This window comes from Zosterops lateralis, assembly GCF_965231275.1.
Source record: "Zosterops lateralis genome assembly, chromosome: 1".
Classification (NCBI taxonomy): domain Eukaryota; kingdom Metazoa; phylum Chordata; class Aves; order Passeriformes; family Zosteropidae; genus Zosterops; species Zosterops lateralis.
This window is the reverse complement of record NC_139762.1, coordinates 123,635,818-123,655,683: the sequence shown is the minus strand read 5'-3', so window position 1 is coordinate 123,655,683 and position 19,866 is coordinate 123,635,818. Positions and strand designations below refer to the sequence as shown.

The window sequence follows — 19,866 nt, the reverse complement described above, 5'->3', positions numbered from 1 at the left end:
TGGGAGTGTCACTAGCAGAGGGTACTGAATCAGCTCTCCAGGTAGTAAGTCCTTTCCTGATGGCTAGCTCTTGCTTTTTTGGATGTGCTAGTGAAATGTCCCTTCCTCTACAAGAGGCAGTGAGATGCTGACAGCTTCATTGCTCTGCAAGTTGGTTCTTGACAGGCATTTCAGAGCTGCCAGGGCTGCTGAAAAGCTGCCAGGTAGTGAAAAGTACCTGCAAAGGAGGGCAACTTCTATTGCTACTGATATTCTTCCACTGTGATTACAGATAATGTATCATATATCAGTTGGTCAGTGGGAAAGCTTGGGACTTCAGGTGGAGTACTGTGCGGGAAAAAAAAAATCTATTTTTTTTTAGTAGAAGCAGATGTACCCTCTCAAATATCTATTTGAATTTCTTTTTTTGAAACAGTCATAAAACATATCTGAGATATGTGGGATGAGTTCATGTTGAGAGTCATAGATTTGGGAAAAAAAATACAAACAGGCAGGGTATATTCTGATTGACTTCCTATTTTCATGGCACCACTCGAACAACCTGCTGCTGCAACTATGCATATCCTTGAATATAAACACACTTTCCTTTTCCCTAGCAAAAGCTCACATTCCGCAGCTGCCTTATGGATTGAAAACTACCTGGATTTGCTGCCACTGTTTGTTTTCCAAAGCAAGGACATTCTGAATTGGCACCTCATGACTCTCTATTGTGCTCTGCTCTAGCATGTGACCGTGCACGCTGAACGCTGGGGACAATCTGACTATTCACACAGCCCTGCCGTGGAGGCCTTGCCGCTCATTCTGCACAAACATTGATCTTTTCCAACAATCAAATCCATAGATGTCAAGGCCAGGGGGATTTGAAAAGGGTGAAGCAAAGATCTATTTGGTAGCTTAATATTCTCGGTAAGGCAGCCTGCCAGTCCAAGTGCATAATGAAAACTTCGCTGCACCTAATGGTATTTTAATAGAAAGAGCTGTGATTGCAGCTAGAACAGTTGTTTCTTCTTCAGATGCTGGAGTCTCTTTAAGACAGCCATGACCATCAGCTTGCCTGATGTAGATGCTAGTGAGTTTTCCAGGGCAATCTCTGAAGTGGGAATGAAATCACAGCCCAACTTCCGTAAAGCAGCACGATTTGGGTGGGTGGGTACATTTTGACATACAAACAGAAAGAAGATTCCACAGCTGCACAAAGGTGCTGGGGCGTGTCCAGAGAAGGACAAAAGCTGGTGAAGGGTCTAGAGCACAAGCCTTGTGAGGAATGGCTGAGGAAACTGGGGTTGTTTAGGCTGGAGAAAGGGAGACTCAGGGATGATCTGATCACTCTCTACAACTACCTAAAAGGAGGTTGTAGCCAGGTGGAAATCTGCCTCTTGCGCCAGGCAATCAGCAACAGGACAAGAGGGCATAGTCTTAAACTACTCGGGGTGGTTTAGGCTGGACATTAGGAAGAACTTTTTCACTAGAAGAAGGATTAGACATCGGAACGGGCTGCCCAGGGTGGTGCTGGAGTCACCATCTCTGGAGGTGTTCAAGCAAAAAATGGATTTGGCACTTAGTCGACTCACCTGTGCGAGGCGGGGCGGTGTCGCTCACCTGTGCGGGGCGGGGCGGTGTCGCTCACCTGGGCGGGGCGCGGCGCTGAGTGACGGGCGGCGGCCCCGCCCCGCGGCTCGGGCGGTGCCTCGGCTGCCACCCAGGCGCCGGCGGGGGCGGGCGGTGCGCCGAGCCGAGCGGAGCCGGGCAGCGGGACGGGCGCGGGGCCGCCATGGAGCCCCCGAGGGACCAAGGTAGGGCGGGAGGTGGGCGCTGCCGGCGCTGGCGCGGCGGGGACGGCGGTGGCTCTCACCGCCCTCGGCTGCCCGGCCCAGCCGTGCCGTGCCGTGCCGTGCCGTGCCGTGCCGTGCCGTGCCGTGCCGTGCCGGGCCCGGGGTGGTGCGGGAGGGGCTGCCCCGGCCTGGGCTCGGGCAATGCGGAGCTCGGGGCAGCTCCCGCCCCCCCCAGCGCATCCTGGCCTTCCCCCGGCGCCTCGCGGGCAGGGTAAACTTCATACTTTCACCCCGCAGTGAAAGTGAAGCTCTGCCATTTTACGGGTGTGCAACTTTTGATTGACCAGCGCTGTTCGCAGGGTTTGCTCCCTTCTAATTCTGTCCAGCCCGGGGTTGCCCCGCAGCAGCTGCCCCTCCGCCCCTGGAGCCTCTGTGGTGCTTCCCTGCTGTGCATTTTGCCTGGGAAGACTTGTCCTGCTACACTCTTCCTAGAACTTCATGGTTTATTGAGACGCAAAAACTTTGGGGCTGCTTGCCCAAGAGAATAGTTGGTGCTCTGATGAAAACCTGAATTCAGGCAAGGCACGTTCTCCTGCTCTATATATCCCACAGAGGTGTATTACATTTATTCCACCCATTGATGAATCGGTTGGAGCCTTTGTATGGTGTGGTGCTGAGCTCCATGCCAGCTGCTTTCCTCCAGACCAGGCAGGGCAGGCTGGGGTCACCAAGGCACCTGCAGTGAGCTGGCAGGGCTGCTTGGCCCAGCTCACTGTCTGCGCCCTTGGGCTGATTTCGTTCAGGATTTTCCTGCTTGGCATGCCCGGGATGGCAGGAAGTGTGCACCTGTATCGGCTGGGGTGGTGCAGGGGCACGACCTGCTGGGAATGTGCCCCTTACTCTGTGCTCTGCCAGGTGAGCTGCTCCAGGCGCCAGCCTTGATTGACTCCCAGTTAAGTGTTTTGAGGATTGTCTAGTACACCTGTACAATTAACAGTGCCCTCTGAGTGTCTCTGTACTTACAGAAAAGATCAAGCTATATCTGCCTGACCAGAAGGTAATCTGGTGAGGGGCTGAATTGCCTCAGGGAGGTTCCTTCAACCATTCTGAAGTCCTGTGTTTATCTTTAATACAAATATAAATTAAAAACAAGACAGTTTCCCTCCCCCCCAAAAAAAAAAAAAAAAAAAGGGAAGGAAACAACCCACAAACCCTATTCTTGGGTACCAACAAACAGAATTGTGCCAGAAAATAGCACAACTGTCAGTCCATTCAGAATTTTAATTTCAACTGCAGGAGCATTAAAACTGATCTCAGTATTTGTCCCAAAGTTCTTGACGTTCTCTTATAAAAAAAGGCAAAGGTCTTTATCACAACTGCAGGATTTTTAACAACTTCTGATGGGAAAAGAGAATAAAATAACATGATCTTTTGAAAAACTTTAGTGGCAGTCCTGACACTTACTAGAGCCTTGTTTTGCTATTGTACTCATTTCTGCTCTAAATTGCTTTGTACAAAGTGGGTATTGCACCTCAGGATATTTATCAGAGTAGTGTACATAGTGTGATGTAAGGGGCTGTTACAGAGCAAACATGATGCAACACCTTCTTCCTCTGCCTTCTTTTTGGAGTAATTATGCTGTTTTCTCTTCGTGGTGAGGTGGAGATCTGCAGGTACAGTGGGAAAATCTAGAATAGTCAACACACTTGTGCCAGTTAACTAAAAGGTTTCTAATATCTTGCTGATTACACTTCAAAGACCACCTTTCTTGGAAAACTGGAGCGCTTGCATTGGAAACTGCTTGACGATACAATATCATTACTCACTAAAGCCAACGTATGTGGTTAGAGTCCAGGATGCCAGGCCCTGCCTCTGGGGCCAGCTTAAACATTCTGGATTGCCTCTTCCAACCAGAAATTAATTTGTTTAAAATTGCGAATCAGAGGTTGCACACTTTGTTGTTATGGTGACAGCTTTCTCAGATAGCTGTAGTTAGGAGGTAGGAAGAAAGTCTAGGTTATGGTTAAGACTGCAGCCAAACTAGACAAGGTTAATGCTCTGGGTATGGTACATGCTTCAGTCTCTCCTCTCTCTTGAGCAGTCAGGTTTGGTAGCAGTTCTGAAAAAGTTGTTCCTACCTACCACCAGCAACATCAGAATCACTGAGTAACTTAGCTTGAAATGTCTTTGTTTTCAGTGAAGGGATATTTGGACTGGCTGGATAGCTCCATGTGATTACAGGCACCAAAGCAGTAGTATCAGCTCAAGCCAAATGGATATAATATTATCCTGAGATGAGGAGTCCCTTGTTCTGTTGCTTTGCTTTAACTTGTCATGAACAAAATTCTGATTCACTGTATGGACTTAGTTGCTGAATAGATTAATAACTGCAGTTGTGCTTTCACAATGATGCTGCTGTCCCCTCTTCCTCCCTACTCCTCCACCCAAAAAAATAAAACTAAAAACAACGAAACCACAACCACACCTGATTTTGCTTGCAAAACAGTCTCTCTCTGACTTTCCACTGTTACTGTTAGTGCTAGTACAGTTTACCAGTGGAAAAATAAGGATGAAGCTGCCCCTACAGTGGAAGCAGTGTTCTGAATGAGGGGATTGTGCCACTGAGCAGTCTCACTAACACATGCACTACAGCACAGTTATCTGTAATGATCGCTCTCCAATGTTGTGTTCAGGGGTTCCTCTTATGCTTCAGCAGCACTTCCCTTGTGTCTTTCAAAATCTTCAGGCTTTTGTGGTACTTTAAAAGTCTAAAAACATGTATGTGATTTCTTGAGAGACTATGTAAGCCTTTCTTTTCCTGGAGCATTCACTGGACTTTAATATTCTTTTTTGTGCAGAAAGAACTTGTTGCTGGCAGTAAGACAAGATTTTCCACATTGTCCTGTTGGGCAAAGCTGCACCTTTTCCTGCTGCTTTATTTGTACTTAATGTACTACTTGCAGTACTGTACATATGATTTTTTTTTCACTTAATGTGCAATTGTGAAATCAAACACTTGTAAGTAAATGCAAGTGGACAGCTGTTGTGGAAACTGCAAAGGAAGAACGATTTCACTGATCTGAGTGTCTGTAATAGTGACTTGAAGATGACAGAAATATCAGAAGACTTACATGAGTAGGTCTCTTGAACAGCAGCAAACTTTCATTTCTTTTGCATGAAAAACTGTATTGGTGGGGAAAAAACTTGTTCTGACTCAGGCTGAGTGCCCTGACTTGGTGGGGCAGCATTACATAGTTATTCGATGGCATTGCTGTCCTCCTCTCTCAGCCAGTGCATGAATGAGGTACAGAAATGTGGGGGATCAGTGTTATGCAGCTGATGCATAACTTGGATGGGCGGCTGGAGGCTGGAGTAGTGTCATCTGTTCCTGCCTTCTCTAGTGCTTCAGCATTGAAGGGTAATTTGAACTCTGCATTCATGCTCACACCCACTTTACCAGGATGTGGAGAAGGGGGCCAGCCCAGTGCTCACTGTGGAAAGAATCTGTTGCCTGTGGTGTGCATGGATCCCTGTCTCCTACAACAAACACTGTCCCAAGCAGTCAGTGCAGTCCTTTGGTCAGACACAGTAAGGCCCACTCTCAGACCTTTTGGTGCAGGGAAGGCTTAGCTAAGGGTCTGTGTTCTTTGATCCTTCAATGAGGCCAAGCTGTAACAGCTTGGGGCTTTTAAAATCCAGCATGAAACTGATGCAATCCCTTTTTGTTCCAGTTTCCCTCACTTTGAAGCAGCCCACGGGTTCCCCCTTTCTCCCACTGCGAATGCCCACCAAAGCAGTGGGAGGCCTTGGAGGCTCAGGCTGACATTTCTGGCCTAAAATAAAGTACTGCAACTTGGCTTTGGTTTAAGAATATGCTGGTGGAGGCTGAATGTGCTTGCTCTGCTTGATCTGGATGTTTTGTGGGTAAAGTGGGAACAGCTGGTTTTCATGGCTGAACGTTGGCTGCCATATGTTAACATCTCTCCTGGCCTGGGCACGAGTGCTGTTGTGCTGCTGTGAACTGTGCCTAGAGACTGCAGAGCACAGCCCCTTCCATCTGCAGGGGCTGTCAGCAACCACACACCACGCTACTCTGCCTTGGGAATGTCATCTCTATTTTTTTTTTATGTCATTCATGTCTCTGTTCATGCTCCTGTCTATCTTGTATGTACATTTTCCCCCCTTGTCTTCTACAGTTGCTGAATACAGCAGCATTTGACTAACAACTTCTGCTTTGTGAGCCAGATGTCAGTATAGTCCCAGAAGGAGCTGGGTGATAAAGGAAGTGGGTATTGGGGCTTCTGATGCTTTCTGCCATGCACTGACCCTGCTGGGTAAGGACATCCCAAAATCTGCTTTGGCTGACCTGAGTGTTGTAAACACTGGGAAGGGAAGGCTTTGTCCTCTTTCTTCACAACTGTTTGCTCCTTTAACAGGAAGATGTCCTGGCAGTTTTTATTGGCAGGAAGTCCCTTAGCCAGTACAGAGAAGTCTTGCAGGAAAACAAGGGACTAGATTTGCCATGTAAAATCAGTGAGCTGTTTGTGCATTGCTGGTTCTTGAGGGTGCTGGACATTGCTGCAGGTAAGGGAGGGTATGAGCTATATCTCTTCAAAAAGTGATGTTTCCATGGCAGCAGATACAGTGCAGGGAATGTTCCTGAGAAGCAATGTTTCTTGACCATTTTTCAAAAGAAAATAGCTCAAACTCCTCCTTCTTAATTTAACAGGAGAGAGCAACAGTGTCATTTGCTGAGTCCTGTGCAGCAGACACCTGATGGGTGTGAGGTTTTTGTGCTTTTATGAGATAGTTGCCTCCAGGTAGGAGAATGATGACCCCTCCACTGATGTCTTTGTAATATAGGCACTTCTGATTTGAGATTTGCTATATGGAGGAAGGGAGGTGTTTACCCTTGTTCTTTTAATATCCTGCAGTGAGTAAGCAGAAAAATGTCAAACAAAGGGTGACTGAAAGGGAAAGCAAGCATTAAGTGAGATTAAGCACTAAATTGAAACACTCTTTTTCAGCCAATACTGTCACTCTGTGTCAGCTTCAATTTAAGTCTCCAGAGGGACGGCTTTATTTCCTGTTAAAGGTGGAGAGTGTCTTCAAACTTGCTCATGTGGGTGTGTGTCAGCCAGAGTGATTGGGAACCTTCACTCAAAAACCTTGTATTGGAGGACAGGCTTTCTACTGCAAGGCTCCTCTTTTGAAAAGGGCTGCAGTACTGGCTGCAGACCAGCTACCCAGAACTTTCTAATCTGGATCTCTCCTGAAAGTTCAGTGTCAGTCCTGCCATTTCCTCTTACTTGTCTTCCTCCTTTTCTTCTGCCTCTGTTTAAGGGAGCAGAAGTGAAAGAATATATAGCTGTATATTGGCTTTGGCCGTTTGGCAGGATGATGCCATGAGCTGGGCTAACTGGTCTGGAGTATCCTTGCCCTGCTATGGAAACACTTATTTCTGGCAGAGGTGTAAATGGCCGTATGGATTTTCTGCTAGTACAAGTACCAGTGGTAGCAAATAGCTGCAGGAGTCTGCAGCCACTTGTCCCTGGGTGGGGTAGGGGGAGCAGCACAGCACTGGCTGCCAGCAAATGCTGATGTGTGGAAAAATTGCTCATTGTGCTGTTACTTGCTCTTGAGCAGAAAGGGGTGGATTGATGCTATCTAGAGAGAGACCCAGTACTACTGCTGTGGTGTGAATGCTGTCACTGAAAGAGGCAGCTTTCCTGTTTTGCAAGCTCCCTGCTCTACTTTAGAGTGTGAGAGCAGAGCAGTAAGTGTCCTTGGATGCTGACGGACAGTGGAGTGGCCCAGCAGATGCTGCCTTGGCCAAGCCTGGAATGTCCCTTTTCTGCAGAGCTGAGGTCTGTAGGAATGTACTGTGACACATGTGGTTTGGAGTGACAGGCTTGTGAACTGCCCCTCTCCCAGCAGAACAACAAATGTGTGCTGTGCTTAAAAACTTCATACTTAAAGGGGAAGCACACTTTGTGTACGTACGTGGGGAAAAAAACCCTGTTTATTGTTAGTGTAATTTAAATTTTAACAATCTAATTAAGAATTCACTTAGAAAAAGACTGTTATGCAGATGAAGTCTTAGTAATAATAAAGCTGACATATAAACTTAGTTTATGCACCTTTTTCTTGGTGGCTTACTCATCCTTCCCCTGGCTTCTGAAGCTGGTAGTATCATTTTGGTAGTGGCAGGAGTATTAGAGCAAGTTGTCATATTGTGACTCGTTTTCTGGGAGGAGTAGGATGGTGGTGGTTTCTTCCTCACTGTAAAATCCACTGGAATCCCTCTTTTATGTTCATTTTTTACACATCTGCTGTTTCTTTCATGGCTTTGCAAGCTCTGTTTTTTATCCAAATCTATTATATAAAGTGCCTTTTATATATGCTAGATATTATCCCTTTGCTCTCTGTTATCTCTAAAATAATTTTGTCCAACTGCACATCTCCACTGGTGACTGATGACTTTCTTACAGCCATGGGGTGTCCACTGTCAACCCTGTGCTCTCTTACTTGTACCATGCCTGTATTGTCACATTCTGTGTCTCTACTCTGAGACACACCAAGTAAAACAAAGCTGCAGGCAAATTAGGAAAGGTAGAGACAGAGCAAGCCTGACAAGTTTTTAGTCCTGGGGCCTTGCAAGCTTGGCTCAAAGTTTATGTCCTGTCACTAGCAATGGCAGTGTTGTACTGTGGAGTAACAAAGAGGCTGGGGAGCACCTGCAGCTTGCTGGGGGTGGTGGGTGAGGCAGAAGAGCAGGTATTTTTCTTTTTTTGCTTTCCCTTGTCTAGCAGCTAGAGGGAAGTGGTGCTTCATCAGAACCCCTTAACCCCCAGACAGAGATGAAAAGATGTGCCAAGAGAGGCAACCTGGGCTGCAGTGGGTATTTTCAGACAGGTGCTCCTCCTGTGCTTTGCTAGGATTTGAGTCCATGTGTGACAATGATGTTGCTTCATGAGAAAAACCTCAAAAAGGTTGAAAACAAAGTTTTGTAAGTAATGTTTAACTTCTCCCTAGCCTGGCAAAACTCTGTATTTCAGTTGTGAGCATTGGGGATGTTGCTTGTGTCTGCTTTGCATTGTTTATTTTTTGCTTAAAGTATTTTAATTAAACTGTTAGCAGGGGTCCCAAGATGAACAAGAAGTGATCCTACTCATCTCTCTTTGTCTGTTCTCTGCCTAAATGTGTAATACATCATGACATTAGAAAGTCTTGATTAATTTGATCAGGATAGCAGAATTTGAAAGAAACTCCCCTTATGCTTCTACTCGAGTCATCTCTGTCTGATATTCATTGCAGTGTTCTACAGCAATCCAGTCCCTGGAAATAACTTACAGTAAGTGGGCATTTGCAGCTGCTGCCAGGATGGGCTGCCTTTGAAGAAGGTCATTTCACTGAACTTGCATCTTCTGGTACCCTGTAGTCCCTGCAGGAGTACATCAGAGTCCTGATGCATCCCTTGCTTTTCCTCACACAGGTTCCCAGGAATGGAGCTGTACAAGGACCTGCCTATAAGTATCTTTAAAGAAGCTGTCCTTTAAGTAGGAACCAGTACTTCCTACTCAAAAGAGGGGTCGGGGTTATGAAATGGGCACAGCTCCCACTGGCTAGAGTGCACCTTTCCCTCTAGTGTCTGTATTGTTATGCAGAAGAGAAATCCCTTCAGCACATCTCAAAAGTGTTTTGTCTGCAACTGAGGAGTCTTGAGAAGGAGGCTGAAGGCAGAGCAGAAAGGCCCCAGATCAATGACAGTCTTTATCCTGCTGACTGCTCGGAGTGCTTTGGTTCCTGCTGACAGAGGTTAGTTCAGTGCCTGCACACACACAGCCTCAGTGCGTGAGCGGATCACACACCGCCCTGCAGGCTGTTTCCATAGCACCAAACAAATCTGCGCCAGGCAGTCCCTGAAGAGGCTTTCCTGAGCAGCTGACATGCATTCAGGGATGAGGGGCATCAGAAGCAGTACCAGCCTAGGCATGGGGTGGGAATGGAGCCTGGTTTAAATATTGACTTTTGTGTTGCCAGATGTCACTGTATTGGCAGAAGGAAAATGGGCTGTTTTACTGCAGTGTGCTTTGCTTGGAGCTGGGAGCTCTTAAAAACACCATTCATGCTCTGTTTCGTCTCCTCAGCAAGATACTGCAAGTGTTGTGCTCCAATTTTTCATTTCATTTTATTTTTTTATTTATTTTAATACAGGGAGTTTGTTCTTGGTTAAAAGGAAAGACCTGAAATGACTTCTTGTTTTTCTCTTTAGACTGCTCTGGTGCCTGCATGGCAGGTATGTTTTACCTTCTTGTGCTCTGAGCTGTGACAAGCCTTTTTGTCTGTTGCCTGGGCAGACTCTGCAGATGCTGTGCAGCTCTGGTATCCCAAGTATGTCATGTATGGGCCCTCAAGAAAGGGATGGGTCCACCTGCTGTGTTCAGAGCATTGCCATGTGGTCTGTCACCACCTCTTGAGACACTTGAAGGAATAGGGAACAGAAGTTCCTGCAAAGGACCCCAAAGAGAACTGTCTGGGCATCTGAAGAAGGTCACAATCCCAGCTTGCTGTTGTTTTAAATGGCGAACTGGTGTTATGCTGCTGTTTGCCAAGCAAACGTTCATCCCTCATCTTCTTGTTGAGCCAGACTGAGCACACTGTGGGTCTGGCTCCCTTCTTCCAGGGCTCAGGCCATGGCTGGATCCCTTGCACACTGTCTTTTTCCACCAGCCCCTGGTCCAAGGAGTGTGGCGACCTCAGCCCCAAGCTTAGGCTGGGGGGTTGCATCCCACACCTAGATTAGGATGTGTTGAGGGGATCCTGTGTGTCACAGAACTTGTTTATGTAGTTTAACTGCCAAAAACTCTACTGCACTTCTAGCTGGCTGCAATTGTCATATGATTTAAGTGCTGTAATTTAGAAGGAGAGGAAGACTCTGTAACATAACTGTTATTTTCTCCAATAAAGCAGTCCTTAACTGCAGTAAAGATGTGTTTCAGGTACCCACTCTAAACCTCCTTACCTGAAAACTCTGATGAAGGAATAAGCAGTCACTGGTACCATTCAAATAACTGTTTATAGCAATCAGTCTTAAATACCAGCTTTCCCTAAAATACATTTGAATTTCTTAGTGCACTTCCAGTAAATGTTGAGGTACAACAGAGACACGTGTCTGTACTTAGTGAACTGCTCCCTGAGCTTCGTACACTGATCTTGTTAACACTCGATGTAGCAGAACCAGTGTGGACACTAAGCAGGTCCACACTAAGGTACACTTCTTTGGAAAAGTTAAATGCAGTGGCTGAATGTCTCTTTTTGAATATAGTCTTGATTTTTAGATGCAAACAAATCTTGCTTTCCTGCCTTTCAGGTTAATCTTTAAATATTCGGTCAACTTAGTTATTTTTGATTTTCTGGAGGAATCTCTGATTATTATAGGGGGGAACATTCAGTTTTGAGTTGTGGTGTCTCCAACAGTTGACATTTTCCAAAGAAATCAGTCTACTGCAAATGCATTCTTGATTACTCCTTTCCAGCAACCAGTGCTGACATTCAATATAAACTTGTTTAGTTATGCTTAATATCAAAAGAGGAAAAAGCCAGCAGCTCACCAGGCACGTAACAAGTGCCAGAGAGGTGCTGCATGTATTAAAGGATGTGGCCACTGTGTGCTGGGCTGTGCTGACTGCCCACTGATTGGGTTGGTTGGACAATACAGAACACTTCTGTAAAGAAGCAGGGGTTTCATGGTTTTGCTGTTGTATGTATGGGGATCCTTCAGGCTTAAATGTGGTTTTGAGGAATTGATTTTAACAGTCCAGCAATCCTGCAGGTAAGGTGGCTGGTGCTTTCAGAGCTCAGCTGCAGTGAGAGGTGGGCCTTCTGCCTAATGCACCCCTCTGGGTGCATTGCTTAAAATACCAATTTCTGAGCTGCAAGTTGCTCACACTTCAAAGTGTTCCCGTAAATTATTCTGGTTTAAGGCAACCTGCAGTATCAGTACAGGCTGGAGAATGGAGGGATTGAGAGCAGCCCTGCAGAGAGGGATTTAGGCTGGTGCTGGTGTATGAAAAGCTGGACATGAGTCAACAGTATGTACTTGTAGCCCGGAAAGCCATAACACATCCTGGGCCTCGTCAAAAGCAGCAGTGGTTAGCTGGTCAAGGGATGTGATTCTGCCCCTCTTCTGGGATCTCATGGAATCCCACCTGGAGTATTGTGTCCAGTTCTGTAGTCCCTAGAACAGGAAAAACTTGGACCTGTTGAAGCAGATTAAAAGGAGAGCCATGAAAATCACTGGAGAGATGGAACACCTATTGTACGAGGAAAGGCTGAGAGAGATGAGCTTGTTCAGCCTGGAGAAAAGGCACCTCCAGGGAAATCTTATTGCAGCCTTTCAGTAGTTAAAGGGGGCTTAGAAGAAAGATGGAGACAGACTTTTAAGCAGTGCCTGTTGTGATAGGACAAGGGGTAATGATTTTAAGCTGAAAGAGGGTAGCTTCAGACTACATATAGAGAAATTTTTTATGATGAGGGTGGTGAAATTCTGGAGCAGGTTGCCCAGAAAGGTGATGGATGCTTGATTCCTCAAAACACTGGAGGTTTTTGGTGGTCCACTGCACATTTGGAAGGTCCAATGGAAACACTGGATGGAGCTCTGAGCAACCTCATCTAGTTTAAGATGTCCCTAGCAGGGGAACTGGAACTCCCTTCCAACCCAAATCATTCTATGATAAAGCACAGATACTGACCAAATCTTTAACTGTGAAACTTGCACCACCCTTAAAGGGTATTTGGGGCATCCTGCTTTGCTGTGTGTGAATTGCAGATGAACATGAGTACTATGGTTCATGAGCAGCTGTGAGCAGGGAGAATTAGTTTCTGCACATTTCTGAACAGTAGCAAGTGAAACCAGCTGGAGCTGATGCTTTGAAGCTGAGTGGTTTTGACTGGCTTCTGTGCCTGTCACCTTGCAGGTTTTTTGAGATGACAGAGTTTTGGATATTGTATAAGAAGGAAAACAAACTGAGTGTCAATGGAATCAGCAGAGTGATATGCTGAATACTTCCTCTGTGGTGAGGAAGTGTTTTTGGGGTAAATGGTAAAAGGGAGAGCTTTAATGGAGTGAATGTACAGACTTCTTTAATTCTGTTTTAGCACACTGGTACATGAAGTCTTTAGTATGCTTTTGTTTCTTATATACAGTTCAAGAACAAATTTCACCTTGGTGAATCCCAGAAATGTAATTCCCTCCCATCCCCAATAAAGAGTATTTTCTTGTTCAGAAGCAACTTTTGAGAAAGTGAAAATATGAGAAGAGAGAGATACAAAAGTCAAAGCAAGACCTCTGTGTTTTGTCAAGAGGAGTTGAGAAGACTTTTAAATATTTTTAGAAGGGCAAACTGATCAATTAAGAATAGAGCAAGTGTCAAGCAAAATAACTCCTCTAGTCTTCCTGTTTCAAGGTAATATTCCTGGAGAGACCTTGTTTCCCCTTCATGCAAGGTGGTGCCAGCAGTATTTCTGAGGGATGTGATGGCTTCTTAGTAATAATGCTGTGTCACAGCCCGCTGCTACAGGTCACACTTGCAGATTGACAACTGAGGACTAGCAGTGTGCAAGGCAGTGTTTTGACTTCCACCTCTTTAATATCCTTGTCAAGTTTTTACCAGAATAAAAAACCGTGGATTGCATTATTCTTAGCTGTTCTGAGTTATTCTGAGTGGTTTTTTGTGCTGATGGCCAAGCTGTGATGTGCCAAACCTGATGTAACAGTAACCTGGGTACCAGCTAGAGCAGTTTTTAAACATAAAGTTTGAAAACTTTATGGATCCATTAAACTAAGGTGTGACCAGTACTCAGAATGACTACAAATATATGTATTTTTTTGTTTGACATTTAGAGTTGTGAAATGAGCTGTATGGTGGATTAGCTTGTTCAGTGGGGAGTGATGCTAAACTTAGATTTCATGTAGCAGTGTAAAGCTTTATTCTTGGAGTTTGCACTGATGTTCTGTTCCAGGTCAAATACTGGGAGGAGGCAACTTGTAGAACAGTGCAGTTCCGGAGCAGCTGCTCACTAAAATCAGTGGAGGTGTGCTTTCATTACCAAAAAAAGAAAAAAACCCTACCACAAACCCCAACATAAAAAACCCACAACCAACCATACCCACATAAAACTAAAAAAAAACCCCCAATCATCCCCTACCCCTCCTTTCTTTCATTTCCTGTCTGCTTTTGGAGATTAGGCTCAATATCCTTCAAACTTTGGTTGTTTAAACCTGTACTTCTTTTCTCCCCTTGTAGTTTCCATCGCATCAACTGCATCAGCATCTGGAAAAATGCCTGCCTTTGTGTTCATTAGATAGGTCTTTCCAGTTTTGTCCACTATCATATATTTCAGTAAAATGAATGCTTAAACTCATTCTACTTACTTTGCTGTGCAGTATAAATGAGGAGCCTTGATGCTTATCTAAGCATGCTGATATTTAGGAAAACTTTCCTTTGTGTGGAATGGACTGGAACACAACAAGATGGTGCATAAATATATTAATATTGCTTGGAGATCTTAAGAGATTAGTACTTTCCTGATCTGAACCTGCATAGGTTGTTAAAAAGGAAATACAGGTTGCCTGTGATGTCACCCAGCAGCAAAAAGTGTCCAAAGTCTGATCTGATGGAAGCGGGTATGCTCAAGTCTTCTAGCATCTGGAAGTCCTGTAAAACTTAATATCTTTTTGTGGAATCATCACTGCACAAACTTGGTTGACCCTTTTCTTTGCCACCTTCAGCTTTTGGAGTGATTAGTGTTTTATGACTGTCTGTTGATTTATGTGACAGCAGTATCTCTCTAGGCTAACAGTTTCATTTAATTTACTGTCCTAGTGTGACTTGGAGTAGGGGCAAATGTCTCTTAACAGGATTTACTCAGCTCAAGCAGCATTAAAAGTCAGTCAAGGACATATCAATCGGATAAAATCTCAGAATACTTATTAATATAATGGCAACTTCAGTGGTTATAATACTCTAAAGGTAGATGCATTATCTGCATTATATTAGGAAAAAAACCACCAACTGGTCAGAGCATTTGGTAGTGAATTGCTGCTGGTTGCTGCATGCACAGTTGCACGATTCTCCCTCTTATCTCTTAAATGAGATTAAGAGCAGTGTAGAGGTATTCAAGCCCATGTCCCAAGTTTGTCCATTTTGCAGCCCTGGCAGGATGTGTCCAAGATCCTTTAAGTAGTGATAGCTATTGCTCCAAATCAGTTTGGAAGCACCGTAGGAATTGGTGCTGCACAGCTGGATGTGGAATTTAGCAGTATGGGCAAGCAGCAGCCACACTCCATCTGGAACTGGACACTTCATGCACTACATAGTTGAATGGGTGACTGGTCAAGTGCTGGACTATAAAGGAATAGGTAATGTGTCTTGTTTGATGCTGCAGGGAAAACAACACAACTTACTCTGGATTTTCAAGTGAGGAATTCCCAGTAGTAGTGAGCTGCTGCACAAGTGCTTTATACCAGCACTCTGGTGGTGTGCCATTAGCGCTGCTTTGTTAGCTCTTACTTTCTTAAGTTTAGGAGGATGCACTGAAACCCTGCAGTGTGAGAAATGTAGATGAATAATAAGAGCTCATCTTCATTACGGCTTTATCTGATTGGAAAAGCTATAACTGGCTCAGTGTCTACTGTCAGCTTTTAGGTACCTCTTGGACAGGCTGGTTCTCTGAAGAGTTTGTAGCATAACCCATGACTGGTCTAAAGGTGTGAATTGACTGGTTGAAGAAGGGGGATTGGGAGCAGGTTCTTATGACCTGAGACATTTCTGGGGCATATATGTCTGTGAATTTATCGCACTAGTGCACTTTGCTGCTGACTAGGCAGAGTCAGCAGAGTTTTACAGTTTCACAGATATTTCATACTATGCTCTCAGACAAGCCAAGAGCAAAAATGTTAATAGGGTTTCTATACAGCTTACTACTTGCGGTTGCTTGTCTCTGAGAAACTGTACTTTAAGTTTTATGTAATTACACTTGTTTGACGGCACAAGTCAAAATCGTAAACTTACTTAGTCAAGTCTTGAGAAAGGAAGAAAACCTTGTGGTTTGCCATTATTGCTATGCAAAAAGCTGATCTTTGTCAGAGATACCTGAATGAGGTGCCAGACTACAGCAGGAGTGCACCTTAACCATGCAACCAGTAACTTGTGTGTGGTAAAATTAGCAGTGGTTCTAGAAAATGTCACTCCTTTTGTTGTTGTGTGCATCCTTTGTGGAAGCCCACATGGAGATTACTGTGCTCTGACTATTTTGGGGAGATTTGTGTGGTTGTGCTAAAAATTGCTGTTTCCTGAGCACAGAAGTGACTGTTCCAGTGCTTCTAAAGGGCAAGCTGACATCTCTAGATGAACTGATGTGTTTGGAAGCTTTTGTGTCAGCTTTTTTTCTGGACTGAGGAACTTTGCTAGGGGAACCTGAGAGCATGCACTAGAGAGAATTACTGGAAGAGTAAAGGAAACTGCACTGGAGTGGATGAAGAATAAATTGAGGAGTCTGAGAAGGGAATTCAAAGACTTAACTTGAGCTTAGTTTCCTTGGGCTCTGCACAATTCGTAAAGGGTAGAAGGAGGAGAGGCTCCTGCTGAAAGGCAGCTTTAGCTCAGTGACACTGGTAGCTTATTTGTCTACTGCAACTTTTTCTCTCTGTAAAACAGTGAACTCTTCCTGCTGCAGAGGCATACATTCGCTTCCCTCCTGGAGAAGGGGTGTCAGGGGGAAGTAGATGGCTTTTGTACTTGCCAAGAGCTGCTTCTGTGTCTGGAGTCACATGTTGGGCCCAAGAAGTTGCTTGCTCATTCATTTAGTGAGCAAAGTGTAATATGCCTGGCCCTTGTATGAAAATACAGGAGACTTTTTTCTCCTCCCAGAATCTGTCAGCTCCCTTTTTCCTGCAGCCTCATAACAGAAACCAATGTAGTCTCTGCTGCTGGAAATGCTTTTGCTTTGCTTGTCAGCCATCATAATACTCCTATATGCTGGGGAGATGTGTGGAAGTGAAAAGTCTCCCATGAAGTCTCTGTCCATATCTCAGTTTAGAAAGTGTGGGAGAAAATGGAACTTTATTCTATTCTGTCAGCAGGTAGGTATTTGTAAATCTTCTTCACATGATGAAGGATAGGCCACTGAGCTCTCCTAAGGCAGGGTGCCAGGACCCTTTGTGTTCTTGAAGAAGAGAGATTCTTGGAGGAACCTTGGAGAATCTGGAGGAGCAGACTGTGACTTATTACAGCCACTGTGGTAATCACAGTATGGTTGAAGTGGGAAGGACCTCTGGAGGTTCAACCCTTCTGTTAGGGCAGGCACCTGGAGCCGGTTGCCCAGGACCATATCACAGAATGGTTTGAGTTGGAAGAGACCTTAGAGTTCAGTTCAACCCCCAGGAATATGCAAAGATGCCACCCACTAACTAGATCAGGTTGCTCAGGGCCCATCCAGCCTGGCTCTGAACACTTCCAGGGCTGGGGCTCCTACCACTTCTGGGCAACCTGTTACAGTGCCTCACCACCCTCTGAGAAAAGAATTTCTTACAAATTTCTAATGTAGATTTCTCCTCTTTTCATTTGAAACTGTTTCCCCTTGTCCTGTCACTATCTACCTGTATACAAAAATTGTTCTTCTTCTTTTACAAATCCCCTTTTTGTACTGGAAGGCCGCAAGGAGGCCTCCCTGGAGTCCTCTTCAGGCTGAAAAACCCCAGCTTTCTCAACCTGTCTTTGTAGGATCTTTTATAGGGAGATCATCTTTGTGACCCTTCTCTGGATCAGCTCCAGCAGGTCAATGCCCCTCTTTGCTGAGAACTTCAGAGCTGGATGCAGTGCTTTAGGTGGTGTCTCACAAGGGCAGTGTAGAGGTGGAGAATCACCTCCTTGGACTGGCTGGTCACTTTGCTTTCAATACAGCCCAGGATGTGTTTGACTGTCTGGGCTGTGTAAGCCCATACTGGTGGCTCATGTCCAGCTTTTTATCCACCCAAGTCCTCCTCTGCAGAGCTGCTCTCGGGGTCTTTTCCCAGCCTGTACTTTTATCTGGGATTGCCCTGACTCAGGTGCAGCACCTTGCACTTGGACCTGTTGAACTTGATGAAGTTCTCATGGGCCCACTTCTTGAGTTTCTCCAGGTTCTTCTGGATGGCATCTTGTCCTTCTGTTGTGTCACCTACACAGCTCAGCTTTGTGTCATCTGCAAACTTCTTGAATGTGCGGTTGGTACCACTGTCTGTCATCAATAAAGATACTAAAGACTACTGATCCTTGATATCCGTGTCCACCTTGATGACCACGTCCAGATGGCTTTTGAATATTTTCAAGAATGGATTTTGTGAAGCACTTACCCTTGACCCGTGTTGCTTGCATCAAATTGTGTGCTGCTCAGTTGCTTCTGTACTTCTGCCCTTGATAGTAAATGATGGAATTTCTGTGCTACACCAAATCCAGGCATGAACTTGGTAATTACATGGTGGGAGCTACTGTGTATCACAAGCAATGAAGATTTTGTTGGTATTATTAAGGTACTGCTAAGACTACAGGGGTTGTTTTTTTGGGTGCTTTTTTATTTTTAGATATCACAATGTGTAATTCAGCTTAATGTGTAATTGAATTTGCTTTGTTCTTAAAACCTCAGTGTCAATTTTATGGTGGGACCTGGTAACACAGAGTGGGGATGATGGACTTTTCTGGAGCTTCTTTTCAGAAATGAAGGCTCTGGGATGCTCCGTTAAAAGAGAGAGGTTACTTTAAGAGTGTAGAAAAGCAGACTTCTTCTGGGGGAGGCTGGGAGTCACTCCAGAGTCACTCAAGTAAAACTTTTAATTGGATTGCGAGGTTACATACTGAAGCTTTGTTTAAAAAAATCCCTTTTCTGCACTGTAGTCTTTCCTTCCAAATCTTTTCCAGCTATAATCTAGCTGCAGCTCCGCACTGTTTCTTCACATTTTTGACAGGCTCAGTCTCTTGCCTGAGGAATTGGAGTCTATAGAGAATGGCAGCATAACTGGGATAAGTGGCTGAAGTGAAATAACTAAATACATTCCTCTAAAATATAACTGACAGTATTTTGACTCTGTTAATCTCACTTGGAAGTGTTCCTCTGTGTTTGCAGGGTTTGAGCTGACTTCTCCAAAGTCTGTGCAAATTCTGATCACTGGTTCTGGGGTGCTACTCTGTCCTTTGGCCTGGATCTCTTCCATAGATTGGAAAGCTTTTAACCTATTACTGCTGGAGCTGACAAATGTGACTGCTTTGAGCACTGTTTGAGACACACAACTTCGTCATAAATCAGGGATTTCTGCCTAATCTTCTAAATGCTGAAACACTTATAAGGTAGTAGAGAATGTGTGCAAATGTAGATACTTTTGTCTGACATGAATGGGTTAAGTATTTTACTGTAGTATCAGCTTGTCTAGTCACAGAATATGCTAGAGTGTAGATCTACTCCCTCACAAGAGCTCAGGAAATTAGTCTGAGTTTATAATTGGATTGAGAGGAGAGATGAGAACTGCTGCCTTTGCCACAACATGCGTCAGCTGACTGAAATACTGTGGGCTGAGACTTTGGTTTAAGAGAAGAGCAATACTGGCAACCTTGTGATCCCTACCTGTAACATTTGGAAATGTTTGTGTTGCAGGGAGGTGATGGTTGTTGGTGGTGGTTTTTTGTTTGTTTTAATAAGAGTAAGTGAAGGCGGCAACACTTAGGCTGAAGAAAATGCTGGAGTGTACAAAGAGCTGTACTGAATGATGTAGTTGCATCAGGCAGAGCTTGTCCAGAGAAGGCATGTGGGGGAGGCTGTAGTACTGAGATTAATATCATAGTGTTGAGTTGTATCCTGCTAGAAGACAGAAGATACTTAACCCCTTAAGCCCCATTCTGCTCACCATTACTAATGTGGCTGCAGAAGCCCTTGCTCATACTGTTGAGGAATTGCTGTAGCTGTGCAGCTCCATTCCTGTCATGTACAAATCTCAGGGGACTGAAAGAAGTGTCTGCTGTTAAAGGAAGGGGAGAGAGCACAGTGTGGAAATAGGAACACT

The 19,866-nt window shown here is 44.9% G+C and overlaps 1 protein-coding gene across 1 annotated transcript in view; it reads left to right on the top strand.

Annotated features, from left to right (window-relative positions):
- Nucleotides 1-1,695: 1,695 nt before the first annotated feature.
- Nucleotides 1,696-19,866, top strand: part of LOC310918632 (tumor protein D52-like) — a 122,535-nt gene continuing 104,364 nt past the window's right edge. The window contains exon 1 of the mRNA XM_083877539.1: nucleotides 1,696-1,793. Within this exon, the coding sequence (XP_083733665.1) occupies nucleotides 1,772-1,793 (22 nt within the window). The 5' untranslated portion in view covers nucleotides 1,696-1,771. The remainder of the gene's footprint in view (nucleotides 1,794-19,866) is intronic.